General features: G+C 39.0%; 1 protein-coding gene across 4 annotated transcripts in view; it reads right to left on the bottom strand.

The window, feature by feature from the left end:
* LOC148896897 (tax1-binding protein 1 homolog B-like) overlaps positions 1–13194 on the bottom strand; it is a 28501-nt gene that overhangs the window by 4375 nt on the left and 10932 nt on the right. For 2 of the 4 annotated variants that reach the window (XM_088999530.1, XM_088999528.1), the window contains exons 5-15: positions 12939–13097; positions 10766–10914; positions 10470–10560; positions 7655–7840; positions 6976–7227; positions 6253–6423; positions 6077–6149; positions 5213–5331; positions 4988–5113; positions 4217–4270; positions 657–852 (exon numbers count right to left, since the gene is read on the bottom strand). In XM_088999530.1, coding sequence (XP_088855656.1) covers positions 657–852; positions 4217–4270; positions 4988–5113; positions 5213–5331; positions 6077–6149; positions 6253–6423; positions 6976–7227; positions 7655–7840; positions 10470–10560; positions 10766–10914; positions 12939–13097 — 1576 coding nt within the window. The remainder of the gene's footprint in view (positions 1–656; positions 853–4216; positions 4271–4987; positions 5114–5212; positions 5332–6076; positions 6150–6252; positions 6424–6975; positions 7228–7654; positions 7841–10469; positions 10561–10765; positions 10915–12938; positions 13098–13194) is intronic. The other 2 variants (XM_088999529.1, XM_088999532.1) reach the window with 2 other exon arrangements.

Below are 13194 nucleotides of genomic sequence, written 5' to 3'. Positions count from 1 at the left end.
TATAAGGCCAAATTTAGTGGAACACAGTACATGACGTCCATAAAGAAGCACAGTAAATATTTGTAGTACAGTATTAAATACAAATGAAAATACGAGAGTATGTACGACGTAAGATGAACAGGACTACTCCCTGCGGCTACACTGATTATTCCTATTGTCCTGAGTGATTACTTCTATTGTCCTGGGGTCTATGACTGGCCTGATTGCCCCATTTGATCTGGTATCACCTCATCAGCATAACTAAGCCTATGTTGCCTAAGATGTCGGTTGTAGGAACAATCCAAATTGAACCTCCCCCCACCATGGCGATTTAGTGAAGGGTTTTGCTGTTTTATGAAAATAGCTTCTTTTACTCCCCTTTCAAACCATCTATTTTCTTTCGCGGCGAAGATTTTAACCTCATTGTCGTCAAATGAGTGGTTGCTAGCTTTTAGGTGCATGATAGGGCCAAAACTACCAGCAAAAGATTTTAGTTCGCTGACGCTTCTTGGATAAGAAGCGAAAAGTCCGACACCTTCAAAGAAGTACAGATGAAGAAACTTTTTCATCGATGAACTACTCCTGTACGACTGAGAGCTTCCACAGATGTAAAGTAGCAAAGGATTACTGCATACCTTCCAATCTAAGTCTCCATTCTAAAGATGGCGGCAACCAACCTTTTGCTTCAGAGATTGAGGTGTACGGGTTCCCAAAGTACAACTTGATGGGACTCTGGGACATCAACAGAGGGGTGGGGGCATCCTGGGCGTAGGGTACCGGGTACTGCAGGAATAAAGGCACACCGGACTGGACATTCTCAGCACCGGTTTTGCCACTGGCGCCCTGCTCTGCCTTGCTGCTTTTCTGAAGCTCCTAGAGAGAAAAATACAAAGTTGGAATAATTATGCCACGTGTGGTATTAACATGTAAGGTGTCAAAATTATTTGGTGAGTCTAATTAACTCATTCACTGCCAGACGATGTGCAAAACTGTGTCCACTCCAGTGCCCTGGTTTTTGTCATTGTCACTTGAATTCCAGGAACTACAGAATATTAATTTTGATTTTTGGGACTACATCAACATTCAATACAGCGTTAGAAACATTAGACATTCTTCTTTCGTTAGAAAAAAAAAGAGTTAATTCTTAAGTTATATGGGTCTGGAGTTATTTGAGCTTGAAATGGGGGTGGCTGTAAAAAATACAATACATACATATTGATTTATATAGCGCATTAAAAACAGCTGTTGTTGTAACAAATCATTAACATGGAAAAAAGGGAAATGCTGCTCTTTGTGGAAAAGACAAAAACATTGTCAGAGGCCATGGCCATGGCCAGTGCTTTATCGGCACCCAAGCATGAAAAAACAAGACCCGAACAAATTCGGGAATGGCCCTCTGCGTCATATTTTCAATTCCCAAATAATGCATTTGTGAATGGCAATGAATGAGTTAAACGTGGCTCGTAATCTTAGGGAAGACATACCGTGCATTTCTGTTTGATTTTATAACCGGATTTAAACATATTTAACTTGGTTTACCGCTGGACAAAAGTGGACAAACTCTGCATTTGATTTTTAATTACAAATTATGAAATGATGAAAAAATACAGAAATGTAAATTTATGTTAATACTAAATAAGTTTATTTTACATAATAATGATTATAAATAACTAATTATGGTTACCCACCTTTTATGACAATACAAAATTTATTGGATTGGATTTGATTGGTTTTGCCTTTATTCGTCTCGCAGTGGAGAAATTAACATTTGACAGCAGCAGGAAGAGGAAAGGAAAGAAAGAAGTAGAAAAACAAAATACAGGAGCTGCTGGAAAGGCAGCCACTCTTGCGGCGCCATCTTGAAGTCAAAAGAACAAAAAAAAATGACAACACAAAAAAACGCAGTCATTCTTAAGCACTTTCTGTACCCTCTGTTGCATGAAGCAGTCTTAGATGAAAGAGGAGAGGACCAAAGTGTCCTTTTCACCAGTGGATCAGGGACATCATGGTGGAATGTCTTCTCCAAACTAAATATTATTTCTATGTGTATTTTTCTATTCATTTACCTAGGGAGTAGTTCTCTGCTCCCCCCCCAACCTGAGAGCAGGGACCTATCATAGCAGAGTCCGGCACCGCCATGTCTGGACAGTAGGGATATATATATATATAGGGCCGATACTACCAGTAAGACTTTCGTTTGCTGACGAATTTTCTTGGATAAGAAGCAAAACGTCCGACACCTTCAAAGAAGTACAGATGACGGCTGAAGAAACCTTTTCATCGATGCATTTACCCACAATATATTAAATCACAGATGTCAAAGTCAAGGCCTAGGGGCCAAATGTGGCCCGCCACATCATTTTATTCGGCCCGCGAAAGCAAATCAAGCATGTCAAGTGCCATGATGCTTGCAAACGTCCGAACCAAAAATTTCAAATTGTCCCATGTAAGCCATAATAACAGTTATTTTTTATTTTAAATTTGAAAACTAGTTATTCATTAATTTGTTGTACATTCTGTATGTAAGAGAATCTTACAATCTGTGACCAGCATTATTCTGATCCTTGTATTTCAATTGACGTAAAACCTTTTGCAAAAACTGTTCGAAGCTCCTCAGATGGGTCTTCATCCAAAAACAATTTAGGTTTCATCAAAATTAACCAAAACTAAATAAATACAGTAAAGTCTCGTTATATCGATAATACATAATTTTAATTCAAAGACATCGTGACCATTTTGTTTTATTGACTGGAGTTGCAGACGCCTGTTGAATTTACGATCTAACTGTCAAGTTGGGTCATTCAGACCCTCCAAAGTGGCTACTAACATTATTTCAGGGCAGTTGATGTCTCTGTGGTCCAAACTAATGGAAGAGAAAATAAGATATTGACTTCGGTTTTTCTATTTAATAATAATCATAATCATAATCATAATCATAATAATAATAATAATACATTTCATTTCTAAGCACTTTTCAAAACTCTAAAGGTCACTTTACAGTCACAGGATACGTTTTTCTGTGGGTGAGCAGCGGCAGCCACACGCGCCAGCGTTCACTCAACCCGGAAATAACTGACATTGATAGAAGGCTAGCTAACTAAGAGATAGCTAATAATAATCATCATCATAATAATAATTCTGATGATTATGATGACTATTATGATGATAATTATGATTATTATTATGATTGTACATTTCATCTACAAGTGCTCTTCAAAACTCTGAAGATCACTTCACAGATAAGTTAGATAGCGAGCTATCTAGATAGCTAATGCATAGCCTAGCTAGCCATCTAGATAGCTAATACATAGCTAGCTAGCTATCTAGTTAGCTAATTCTGTTGGACAGCCTGCGGCTGGACGGATACATGGCTTGAGGAGCCCGGGATAAGGAGCGCCGATGCGTATGTGGAACTGTCGCTGCTTGGAATTGAAGCGGATTTATGTAGGACAGGAGATGTGAGACAATCTCTTCGTCAATGGATGCTACAGCTGCGTGTTTGCTTTCAACATTTAGCTTGTAGTCGACGTGCACATTCCACCATGATGTCCCTGATCCACTGGTGAAGAGAAGCTCTGATCCTCTCCTCTTTCATGTGGAACTGCATTGTGTAACAAAGTGGGTAAAGAAAGTGCTTCAGAATGAACGACTCTGTGTCTGTGTTGTCATGTTATTTGTTATTTAGTTTTTTTTTTGTTCTTTTGACTTCAAGACGGCGCCGCGAGAGTGGCTGCCTTTCCAGCAGCTCATGTATTTTGTTTTTCTACTTTCATTCCTTTCATAACTTTGCTGCTGTGAAATGTAAATTTCTCCACTGCGAGACTAGTAAAAGCAAATCCAAAATCCAAATACATAGCTAGCTAAATAGCCAGTCAACAACTCTTTCAATCATCAGTGAGGAAGCATATTTACCAACTTTTTTGATTTTGAACATGACAGCTCGGTAAAATGAGGCTAAAAACGGAATCCAAATGTTGATCAATGTCAAAGATATACTTATGAAAAAAATACCCATATTTCAACTTGTCAATCATGAAAATATCAGGTTTGCTACAATTTGAAGAAAACCAAACAGAAATATTTGACAATCAATCAAACATTTAATAATCAATATGCGGCTAAGGTTAACACTCAAGAACCAGATTGAGAAAAAAATGGCTGCTGTTTTTCAATTGGAATTTTAAAAGGGTGGACGAAATCTCTAAAAAAAGAGAAAAGGAAAGCGGTTACAAAGCACCTCCAGTTTCTCCTTGAGTTTTTTCAGCTCCCGCCCCTTCTCGGCTACCTGGCTCTGGAGTAAAACAAAGGATAAACAACGGAGGCATGAGCACACTCGTTTTGGCTTGTCCTTTGTCTGCCACGCACTCCTCAAAGAAGAGTTTAGAAAGAAGAAAAAAAGCTTCCGCTATACTGAACGCTGATTTATGCGCAGGGCCGCTCAAAGCCAAACAACTTGTTTGACTTCCTCACAGACACCAGCCTGCCACTGAGCCAAGCGGAACATTAAGACGGCAACTGTACGGCAGCAGGGGACAGAGTGAGTGAGGGTATTATCGCTGAGAAAGCACGGCAACTTCACTCGGATATCATCAAGAGGCAACTACATCAACCACCATCACAAACGTTACTCATCAAGTGCTTAATGCTGATGAAACCGGCCACTCCATTCCATCAAGCCATCAACGACTATCACAAAGGTAAATAAAACGACTTTATTATACAGTACAGTTTATTTCTTTAATTACAATCCAATAGCATGTTCATTATACATAAAATAAGGTATATTTTGTGTCATATTTAGGCTTATTTAGTAGAAAATTGTGTTTTATGGGGACTTGGGAACGGATTATTCTCATGTTTTTATGGTTTCTTATGGGAAATAAATGTTCAGCAGACAAACTTTTCACCTTACACACACTTGTTGGGAACCAATTAAGTTTGTAAGCTGAGGTATCACTGTATTATCAAAAAAAAATTTCAATAGAAACAGTCTGAAGGATGCACCCACCATACAACGGTCTTCCTCTGATGCAAGCTGCAGTTTGAGATTCTCACTGATCTTCTGGTGCTCTTTCACTTTCACCGACATCTTGGCTAGCTCATCGTGCATCATGCCGCTACGTTCCTTCTCCTCCTGAAAAATCAGTCAAGGATGGCGGGGGGGAATGTTTCTAAAATCAACAGCGACTAAGAAATGACTACTAACAAAAAAGGTAGAGGTGAAACATCTTACAATCAATAATTGCTTGTATTTCCTGTATTTCGAATGCTTATCAGATGCCTCTCTACTGATGCCTTTGAGAGTCTCCTGGATGATGGCCTCCAGCATGGGATCTCCAGAACCGGGACTCCCTGTGAGGAACATGAAAGGTTAGTCAGACACTCGAGTAAGATTCAACGGTTGGAAATACAGGTAACATCCGAGTTACGACCGGTGCGAGTTATGACCATCCGTACTTACGACCACGATAGCCAGACCCCCCCCACCTTTTTTTTGTAATTCACGCTTGGCACCGCAACGCGCAAGCAGCTGGCAACGCGTACTACAATTTTGGCCAGCCAGCATGTCACAGACTGGCACAGCAATCTACTGCGTGACGACACTCAATACAGTAGTTATACAGTGCAGATACCGTCTCTGCAACATTTCCTGTAGTACTGTACACTGCTTTTTTCCTTTCCCCTGAGTCCGAGCGTGTGTCGGGTGACCTCTTCTGGCCGTTAGCAGGGAGAGCAGGGTAAGTATAACATTTATAAATGAACTGGACAGTAAACAGTTTTGTATACATTACAGGAACAGTTATACAGTAATAAAAATCGATAATCTGAAATACTTAATGGTAAAAATGACACTAAAAGTTATCAAATTTATAAATGAACTGTAAATAGTTTGGTATATAATAGTATTCAATAGAAAATATTGCTTAAAAACAACAGATTGACATCATATACTATCCTGTCGTGTAAACATCACACCAGCCATTTTGAATGGATTTCGACTTATGACCGTTTGCCTTACGACCGTTTTGTCGGGAAACGGAACCCGGTCGTAACTCGGATGTTACCTGTAGTTGTTTTTCAAATTTGACACACTTACCTGGAGCAGACGTATCTGGACTCGCTGACTCAGTTACTGTTGTTAGCTCTTGTGCTAAGTTTCTCTTCGGTTCCTACACACAAGACATCTCATTTGTATGATTGAAAATTTGCTCTTAAAAACAAAAGAAAAGAAATAGACAGAGACTGTTCTGCAGGTAATCAGTGGAGACTCACCCCCGGTTGCTCGGATAGTTTGACCACTTGTTTTTGAAGACGAGTGCATTCCTTATATTTCTCTTTGTAGTGCTCGGCGGCCATGTCCAGCCGCAGCTTCAGGTCCTCGACCTCTCTCTGCAGATCTGCTACCAGAGTGGGGTCTGTACATACTTCTTCTGCTTTGGCCTGCTGAACATGAGATATTTGTACTGATGACATCAACGGTGATTTCCAATAAGAAGATGGAAGAGCTACACCACGGGTGTCAAAGTCAAGGCACAGGGGTCAAATTGGCCCGCCACATCATTTTATTGGGCCCAAAAAAGTAAATCAGATTCGTAAAATTCCATGATGTTTGCTAAAGTCCGAATCAAAATGTCAAATTTTCCCATGAAAATCGCAATGACAGTGATTATTTTTTACTTGAAATTGGAAAACTAGTGATTCGTTACTTTGTTTGTGCGCTCTAGATGTAATATGTGGAGGGGATTAAACATCCTCATGGCTTCCCCAAATTCATAACCGTAACTACAATGTGGCCGTCTGCAAAAAATTACTTTGACACCCTGGATTTCCAGCGTTCGATCAGCCTGCCATGCATGTTTTTTTGGAATGTGGGAGGAAACCGCAGGACCTGGGGAGAACATGCAAACTCGACACAGGGAGGCCAAAGCTGGATTTGAATTCATGATTTATCAATGAAATTAAAGTGCCTATCGGCAAGTAAATACAGTTGCTTACCGCTTCCTTATTGGCATCTTCCTTCATCTTCTCCACCAGGACCTCCAAGCGACCACAGTGATCCTGCGCTTCAGCTTTGGCCTGTCGCAATGCATCGGCCTCCAGCTTCATGTGGTACAGTTCGGACATGGTACGGTCACGGGTGCTGGATGCATCCCTCAACTCGGCCGCCAGCATTGTGCACTGCTGCTGGTTGGCCTGGAGCTGCTCCTCTTTCTGACGTAGCTGTTCTTTCAGGGCCTTTAAGTCACCCTGTAATAAAATACAAATACAAATAAATTAAATTAAAAACATGAAGAAATAATAAGAAAATAAAATTAATAATGAAAGCATTAAAATAAAAAATAGAATAAAGATAATAAAAATAAGATAAAATAAAATTACATTAAAAAAATATAATTAATTAAATAATGGCATTAAAATAAAATAGTAGCATTAAAATAAAATAAGAATAAAAAAGATAAATTAAAAAAGAAAAAAAGAAAAATATAAAATTAAATACAATCAAAGTAATGATAAAACAAAATAAAAATAAAAATAAAATGAATGTAAAATACAAATTAAATATAAATATAATATAAATAAAAGACTAATAAAATAAAATATTTTTTTAATTTCCCTAAACGGGGCATATGAATATCCTGTCACCGAATATTACCTGCTGGTTAAAAGCACCTACCAAGGGGGAAACTTTGGCCATGATCTCTTTGTACTGGTTCTCCTTCTCAGTAAGGCACATCTGCAGGCGTCCCACCTCCTCTTTAAACTGAGCAATGGTGTTGTCTTTGTTCACGTCCGCCGATTTCATCATCTGCAGCTCCGCACTCATCTTAGTGTTCTCGAGCTCACGGTTTTTCAGGTGAATCTGCGGCAAACACAAAATCAAAAAAGCATTGATAGCATTTACTACCGGAAACAAATTCCTTGTGTGTTCTACATACTTGGCAATAAAGATGATTCTGATTTACAGTTAGTTATCGTTTCCATTCCGATCATTATAATAAGTGCACAGTCAAAATATTTTTACCATGGCAAACAGATTTTTAAATCATTCACTGCCATTCCCGGAGTTATTCGGGTTTTGTTTTTTTTCTTGCAGGGGGCTGCCGTTAAAGCGCTGGTCAGACCTCTGGCAAGGTTTTCCCCTTCCACGAGGGGTCACCATTTGCCTTTTGTCCATGTTGGCACTTTGTTACAGCTTCAGCTGTTGTTAATTGTATTTTGTACAGCCACCCCCATTTCAAGCTGAGATAACTTCAGACACATAGAATTTAGGAATTAACTTTTTTCTGATGAAAGAAGAGAGTCTCATGTTTCTAACGCTGCATTGAATGTTTATGTACAGTGATCCCTCGCTACTTCGAGGTTCACTTATCGCGGCTTCAGTGCATCGCGGATTTTTTTTCAGTTTTTTTTTTTCAGGAGTCTTTCTCCAAGAGAAGAACATTGTTATCGGTAGTTGTTGGCACTCTTTATTTTTGTCTCTTTTTTTTGAGAATATAGGGGGGGGGGAATTATTTATTTCTTTTTATTAATGGCATGCAAATGTGCGAATGAAAAGTAAAAGAAACAACACTGCAAACAACACATCAAACAAAGCAGAATAAAATCAAACACACTGACTTTGACAGCCCATGAAGCATTCTGCTCCATGAGCTGTTCTTTATTCTAAAAAAAAAAGAAAGACAAAAAAAGAAAGAGTTCCAACAACTACCGATAGCAATGTTCTTTTCTCGGAGAAAGACTAAAAAAACGTGTTTTTCACGTATTATCTTTGGAACGTATTTCCCGCGATAAACGAGGGTACACTGTCGTCCTAAAAATCAATATTCTGTGGGTCCTGCAATTTGAGTGAAAAATGACAAAAACCCTGGCACGAGAGCGGACAAATTTTTGCACGTCTGGCAGTGAATGGGTGAAAAAAAAACTTATAGAGCTAAGCCATCATGCAGTTATTGTTGAAGTTAAATAAGAAGTGGGATTTTGTGTGGGGGTGGGGTGGTATTTCCGTTGTAACTTTGCAGTTTGTGGCAATCCCATTTCCTTTACAGTGGTGACCACAACAAAGACTCACAAAACTCAATATGGCAAGCCCGGTTCAGAGTTTCGGGGAAAATAATGTACAAAATAAACAGTGTCGTTAAAATAAAAAAAAGTTCAAAACAGGCCTCTCTTTTACGGTACTTTCATCATAGCAGTCGTAAATTGTCCAAGACATAAAGCTGTCAATTAACACGGTTGTTGCCAACCAAATTGAGAAAATGATTATGTGACAGGGAGAGTTCTTTCTTGCTACAGCCTGGGAAACTTGCCATTCCAATGCTGCTTTTTCATCTTGGAAGCAGTATTATTGCAATGAGACTTTGTATTCCCCTAATAATACAATGCAACTTTATTGATAGAGCATATGTCACGCCAGTTGCAGCTTTGACAAAGCCCTTTAAATGTAATACAGGTAATATCCGAGTTATGACCGGCACGAGTTACGACAACCCGTACTTACGACCACAACCGCCAGACCCTTTTTTTTAATTCTACGCCTGGCACCGCAACGTGCAAGCAGCCTGCAACACGTACTACAATTTTGGCCAGCCAGCATGTCACACACTCGCACAGCAATCTACTACTGCGTGACTACACTCAATAGAGTAGTTGTTACACAGTGCTGATACCGTCTCGGCAACATTTCCTGTAGTACTGTACACTGCTTTTTTCCTTCGGTGTTCGCCTGAGTCCGAGAGTGTGCGTCGGGCGACCTCTTCTGGCCGTTAGCAGGCAAATCAGGGTACATTTATAAATGAACTGTACAGTAAACTGTTTTGTATATATTACAGGTACATTTATACAGTAATAAAAATTGATAATACGAAATATAAAATGATAAAAATGACACTAAAAGTTATGCGAATTTATACATGAACTGTAAACAGTTTGGTATATAATAGTATTCAATAGAAAATGTCGCTTAAAAACACAGAATGACATCGTATACTATCCTGTCGTGTAAACGTCACGTCAGCCATTTTGAATGGATTTCGACTTACAACCGTTTTGTCGGAATGTAACCCGGTCATAACTTGGATGTTACCTGTACAAAATATTAAGAATAAAAAAAGTGAAGTCAGTTAAAACACAAATTAGGGAAACTAACCCATGCAGAGTAGACACCAGAAAACAATACAATGGTGTCGGTTTCATATCCAAAGCCAAAGAAGAAAAATGGGCCTTCAAAGAAGTTTTAAAAATAGACGGGGGGGGGCTGCCTCATATTTAACCAAAGGTCATTTCAGAGCGAAGGACCGGCAACAGAAAAGACTCTGTTTAGTCCTCAAGTAGCTTTTGCTCAGTGAAGAGAATCCAGAATTGCAGTTACACTACACTATCAATAATAATAATAATCATCATCATAATAACAACAACAAAACAACAACAACAATAATAATAATAATAATAATAATAATATAAGAAGCAATACAAATATGAATACACACTACCTTGTAGAGTTCCTTCTCTTCTCTCTCATTGTTGAGTTGAGAGTCAAGTGTTTCCTTCTCTGTTGTAAGTTTCTTCATTTTGTCTTTCAGACTATAAAACACAACATAAAACAGTCATATTTTTTAACATACTGTGACATATGAAGAATATTTTCATTTCAGCTTCATTTATTTATGAGTAGAGTAAAAATCTAAATCCTATTGGAATTACAAGCTTTTTTGGGGGCCTGAGTGTTTTTGAAGTCAGTTTGTCAAGAAAATGAACTGCCTTGCATGCAAATATTGGGGGTATTTACAAGTCCAGCTCGGTTTCCTTTTGTAGGCCTCTCCAGGTGACTCCGAGAATGTCTTCCTCCAACTGTAACACCCTGGATGTGGCCTCTTCCAGCCTGTTCTTCATTTCCTCTTTCTCTTCTTGCAGGACTTTGGAAGAATTCTGCAATTCCTAGACATCAGAATGGAATAATTCTTCAAATTATGTGCCATCTAACTGTCAAGAAAGGGCACCACTTGTTAAAAAAAATACCAATGAAGTTCGTCCCCAAAAGTTCATTGTTGATAAATTGCACATGCAAATAAATAATGCTAACGATTCATTTCGCTGCAATTTGCGAATTCATTCGGGAATTGAAAAATGTGACATGGAACTCCATTCCCGAATTTGCTCGGGTTTAGTTTTTTTCTTGTGGGGTTGCCGATAAAGCGCTGGTCAGACCTCTGGCAATATCTTTTCCCTTCCATCAGGGGGCAGCATTTTCCTTTTGTCCATGTTAGCGCTTTGTTACAGCTTCAGTTGTTGTTAAAGCGCTATATAAATCAATATGTGTGTATTGTATTGCATTCTGTACAGCTGCCCCCATTTCAAGGTCAGATAACTCCAGACCCATATAACGTAGGAAAGAAGAGAGTCTAAGGTTTCTAACGCTGTACTGAATGTTTATGTAGTCCTAAAACACAATATTATGTGGGGCTTGCAATTTGTATTGTATTGCACAGCAGGCCCCCCATTTCAAGTTCAGCTAACTCAAGACCTGTATAACTTGGGAATTAACTCTTTTTTTATTGAGGATTTCTAACACTGTATTAAAGGACAACCAACGTCACTTTTTTGTTTTTTAACTGACACCAGAAAAATGTTTTATAGCATCTAAAATACGTCAAATGCAAAACACCAATAAAAATGACTTAGTGTCCAAAATCAGCAAAAAATTGAGCTGCGAATTGGGCATTTCCAGAAAGTCCCTCCCCCAGTTCGTGACGTCACGCCAAGACGTCTTGCATTGCTGGAGAATCAAAACAATGGCTTCAGATTCGGAGAATATGCTTTCTTGTTACACATCCAGTTATGAATATGATTCAAATAGTTCTGAAGAGGAAGGCATACATGTTTGCAATCGATTAAAGAATTTATTTGTGCCATTTTGAGGCAACATTGGGGGGAAATCGCTCACCCAAAAAAAGAGGCACAAAATGGCGACCTCCTGTGGCCACCTCCGTTTCCACAGGCTGATAAATTCCTTATATGGCGCTTGGATGCCCTCTTCTGGCCTTCTGTTGGCATTTGGGTGCAGCACGAGGTCCCCAGACCAAACAAGTACAGCAAAATACATTGACGTGATGGAAGGACCGCTACAATGCGTCTTTTTTTACGGTCAGGGGCAGTCCTTTAGTGACGTCACGTACGGACTCGTCACCAACTCAAAAACAAGACTTCCTGAATATTCAGTGTGAGTCTTAAAACGTAAAATATAGCTACATGCGGTGGAATCTTTGTAAAATACGCTCAGTAGAAGTCATTTGAAGCCATTTTACAAATTATGGACACAATTTGTCCAGAGACGTCGGTTGTCCTTTAAATGTTTATGTAGTCCTAAGACTCAATGTTATGTAGGTTCTGCAATTTGAGTGAAAAATGACAGAAACCCTGGCACTGGAGCGGACACATTTTTGTATTTTGTCTGGCAGTGAATGAGTTAAAAATGCCATTAAAAAACAACAAACTATTTGTTTGCTATGTAAGAGCACAGTTTTGGCCGCATTACATTCAACCTCACAATAAAAAATTAAAAGGAAAAAGTCCATAAAATTAACAGCCTCAATCGTAAGCCACCACAGTCTTCTGAAAGCTGTTTTGAAACGAGCAGATTTATGGCAGAAGAGAGTGAAATGAATTTAAACCGGCATTACTTTTAAGACTTAATGGTTGAGTTGTAAAAAATGTTGAAGTGCAAGTTGATAATGCAGACATACATATCTGTCAAATCTTGATTTATCATCAAGAGGCATACGTTTAAAATAGGTCCGGATGTTTTCACTAGGGGGTGCTACGAGACTATTTGGATCCATTGAAACAGCTCTCGTCAAACAGCAGCCACCATGAGTGCAATTTTCATAACTGCAGTAGTCAGTGGGTGTCCACTTTGATGAAGCAAAATGGTGACTTTCCTCCTGCCTTACACTCTACTTTACCTCATTTTGTGTTTTCAGCAGAGCACATTTCTCTTCCTCCCGTTCACACGCCTTCTGCAAGTTCTCCTTGGCCAATTCCAACTGCTCCATCTCTTGCTGCAGCAGCGCCACCTTTTTCACCAGCTCATCTTTAACACGCTGGGCTTCCTCCACCTTTTGCTACAAAGAGAAAAAAAACATGTTTTTTTATTTTCATTTGAATGTCGGCATAGCTGAAGTTCACTTGTGCATCACAATAAAACTTGTCATGACAATA

This window comes from Hippocampus bargibanti, linkage group LG06, assembly GCF_051943395.1.
Source record: "Hippocampus bargibanti isolate YZ-2025 linkage group LG06, ASM5194339v1, whole genome shotgun sequence".
Classification (NCBI taxonomy): Eukaryota; Metazoa; Chordata; class Actinopteri; order Syngnathiformes; family Syngnathidae; genus Hippocampus; species Hippocampus bargibanti.
The sequence above is the reverse complement of the archived record's forward strand: the minus strand, read 5'-3'. Positions and strand labels throughout refer to the sequence as shown.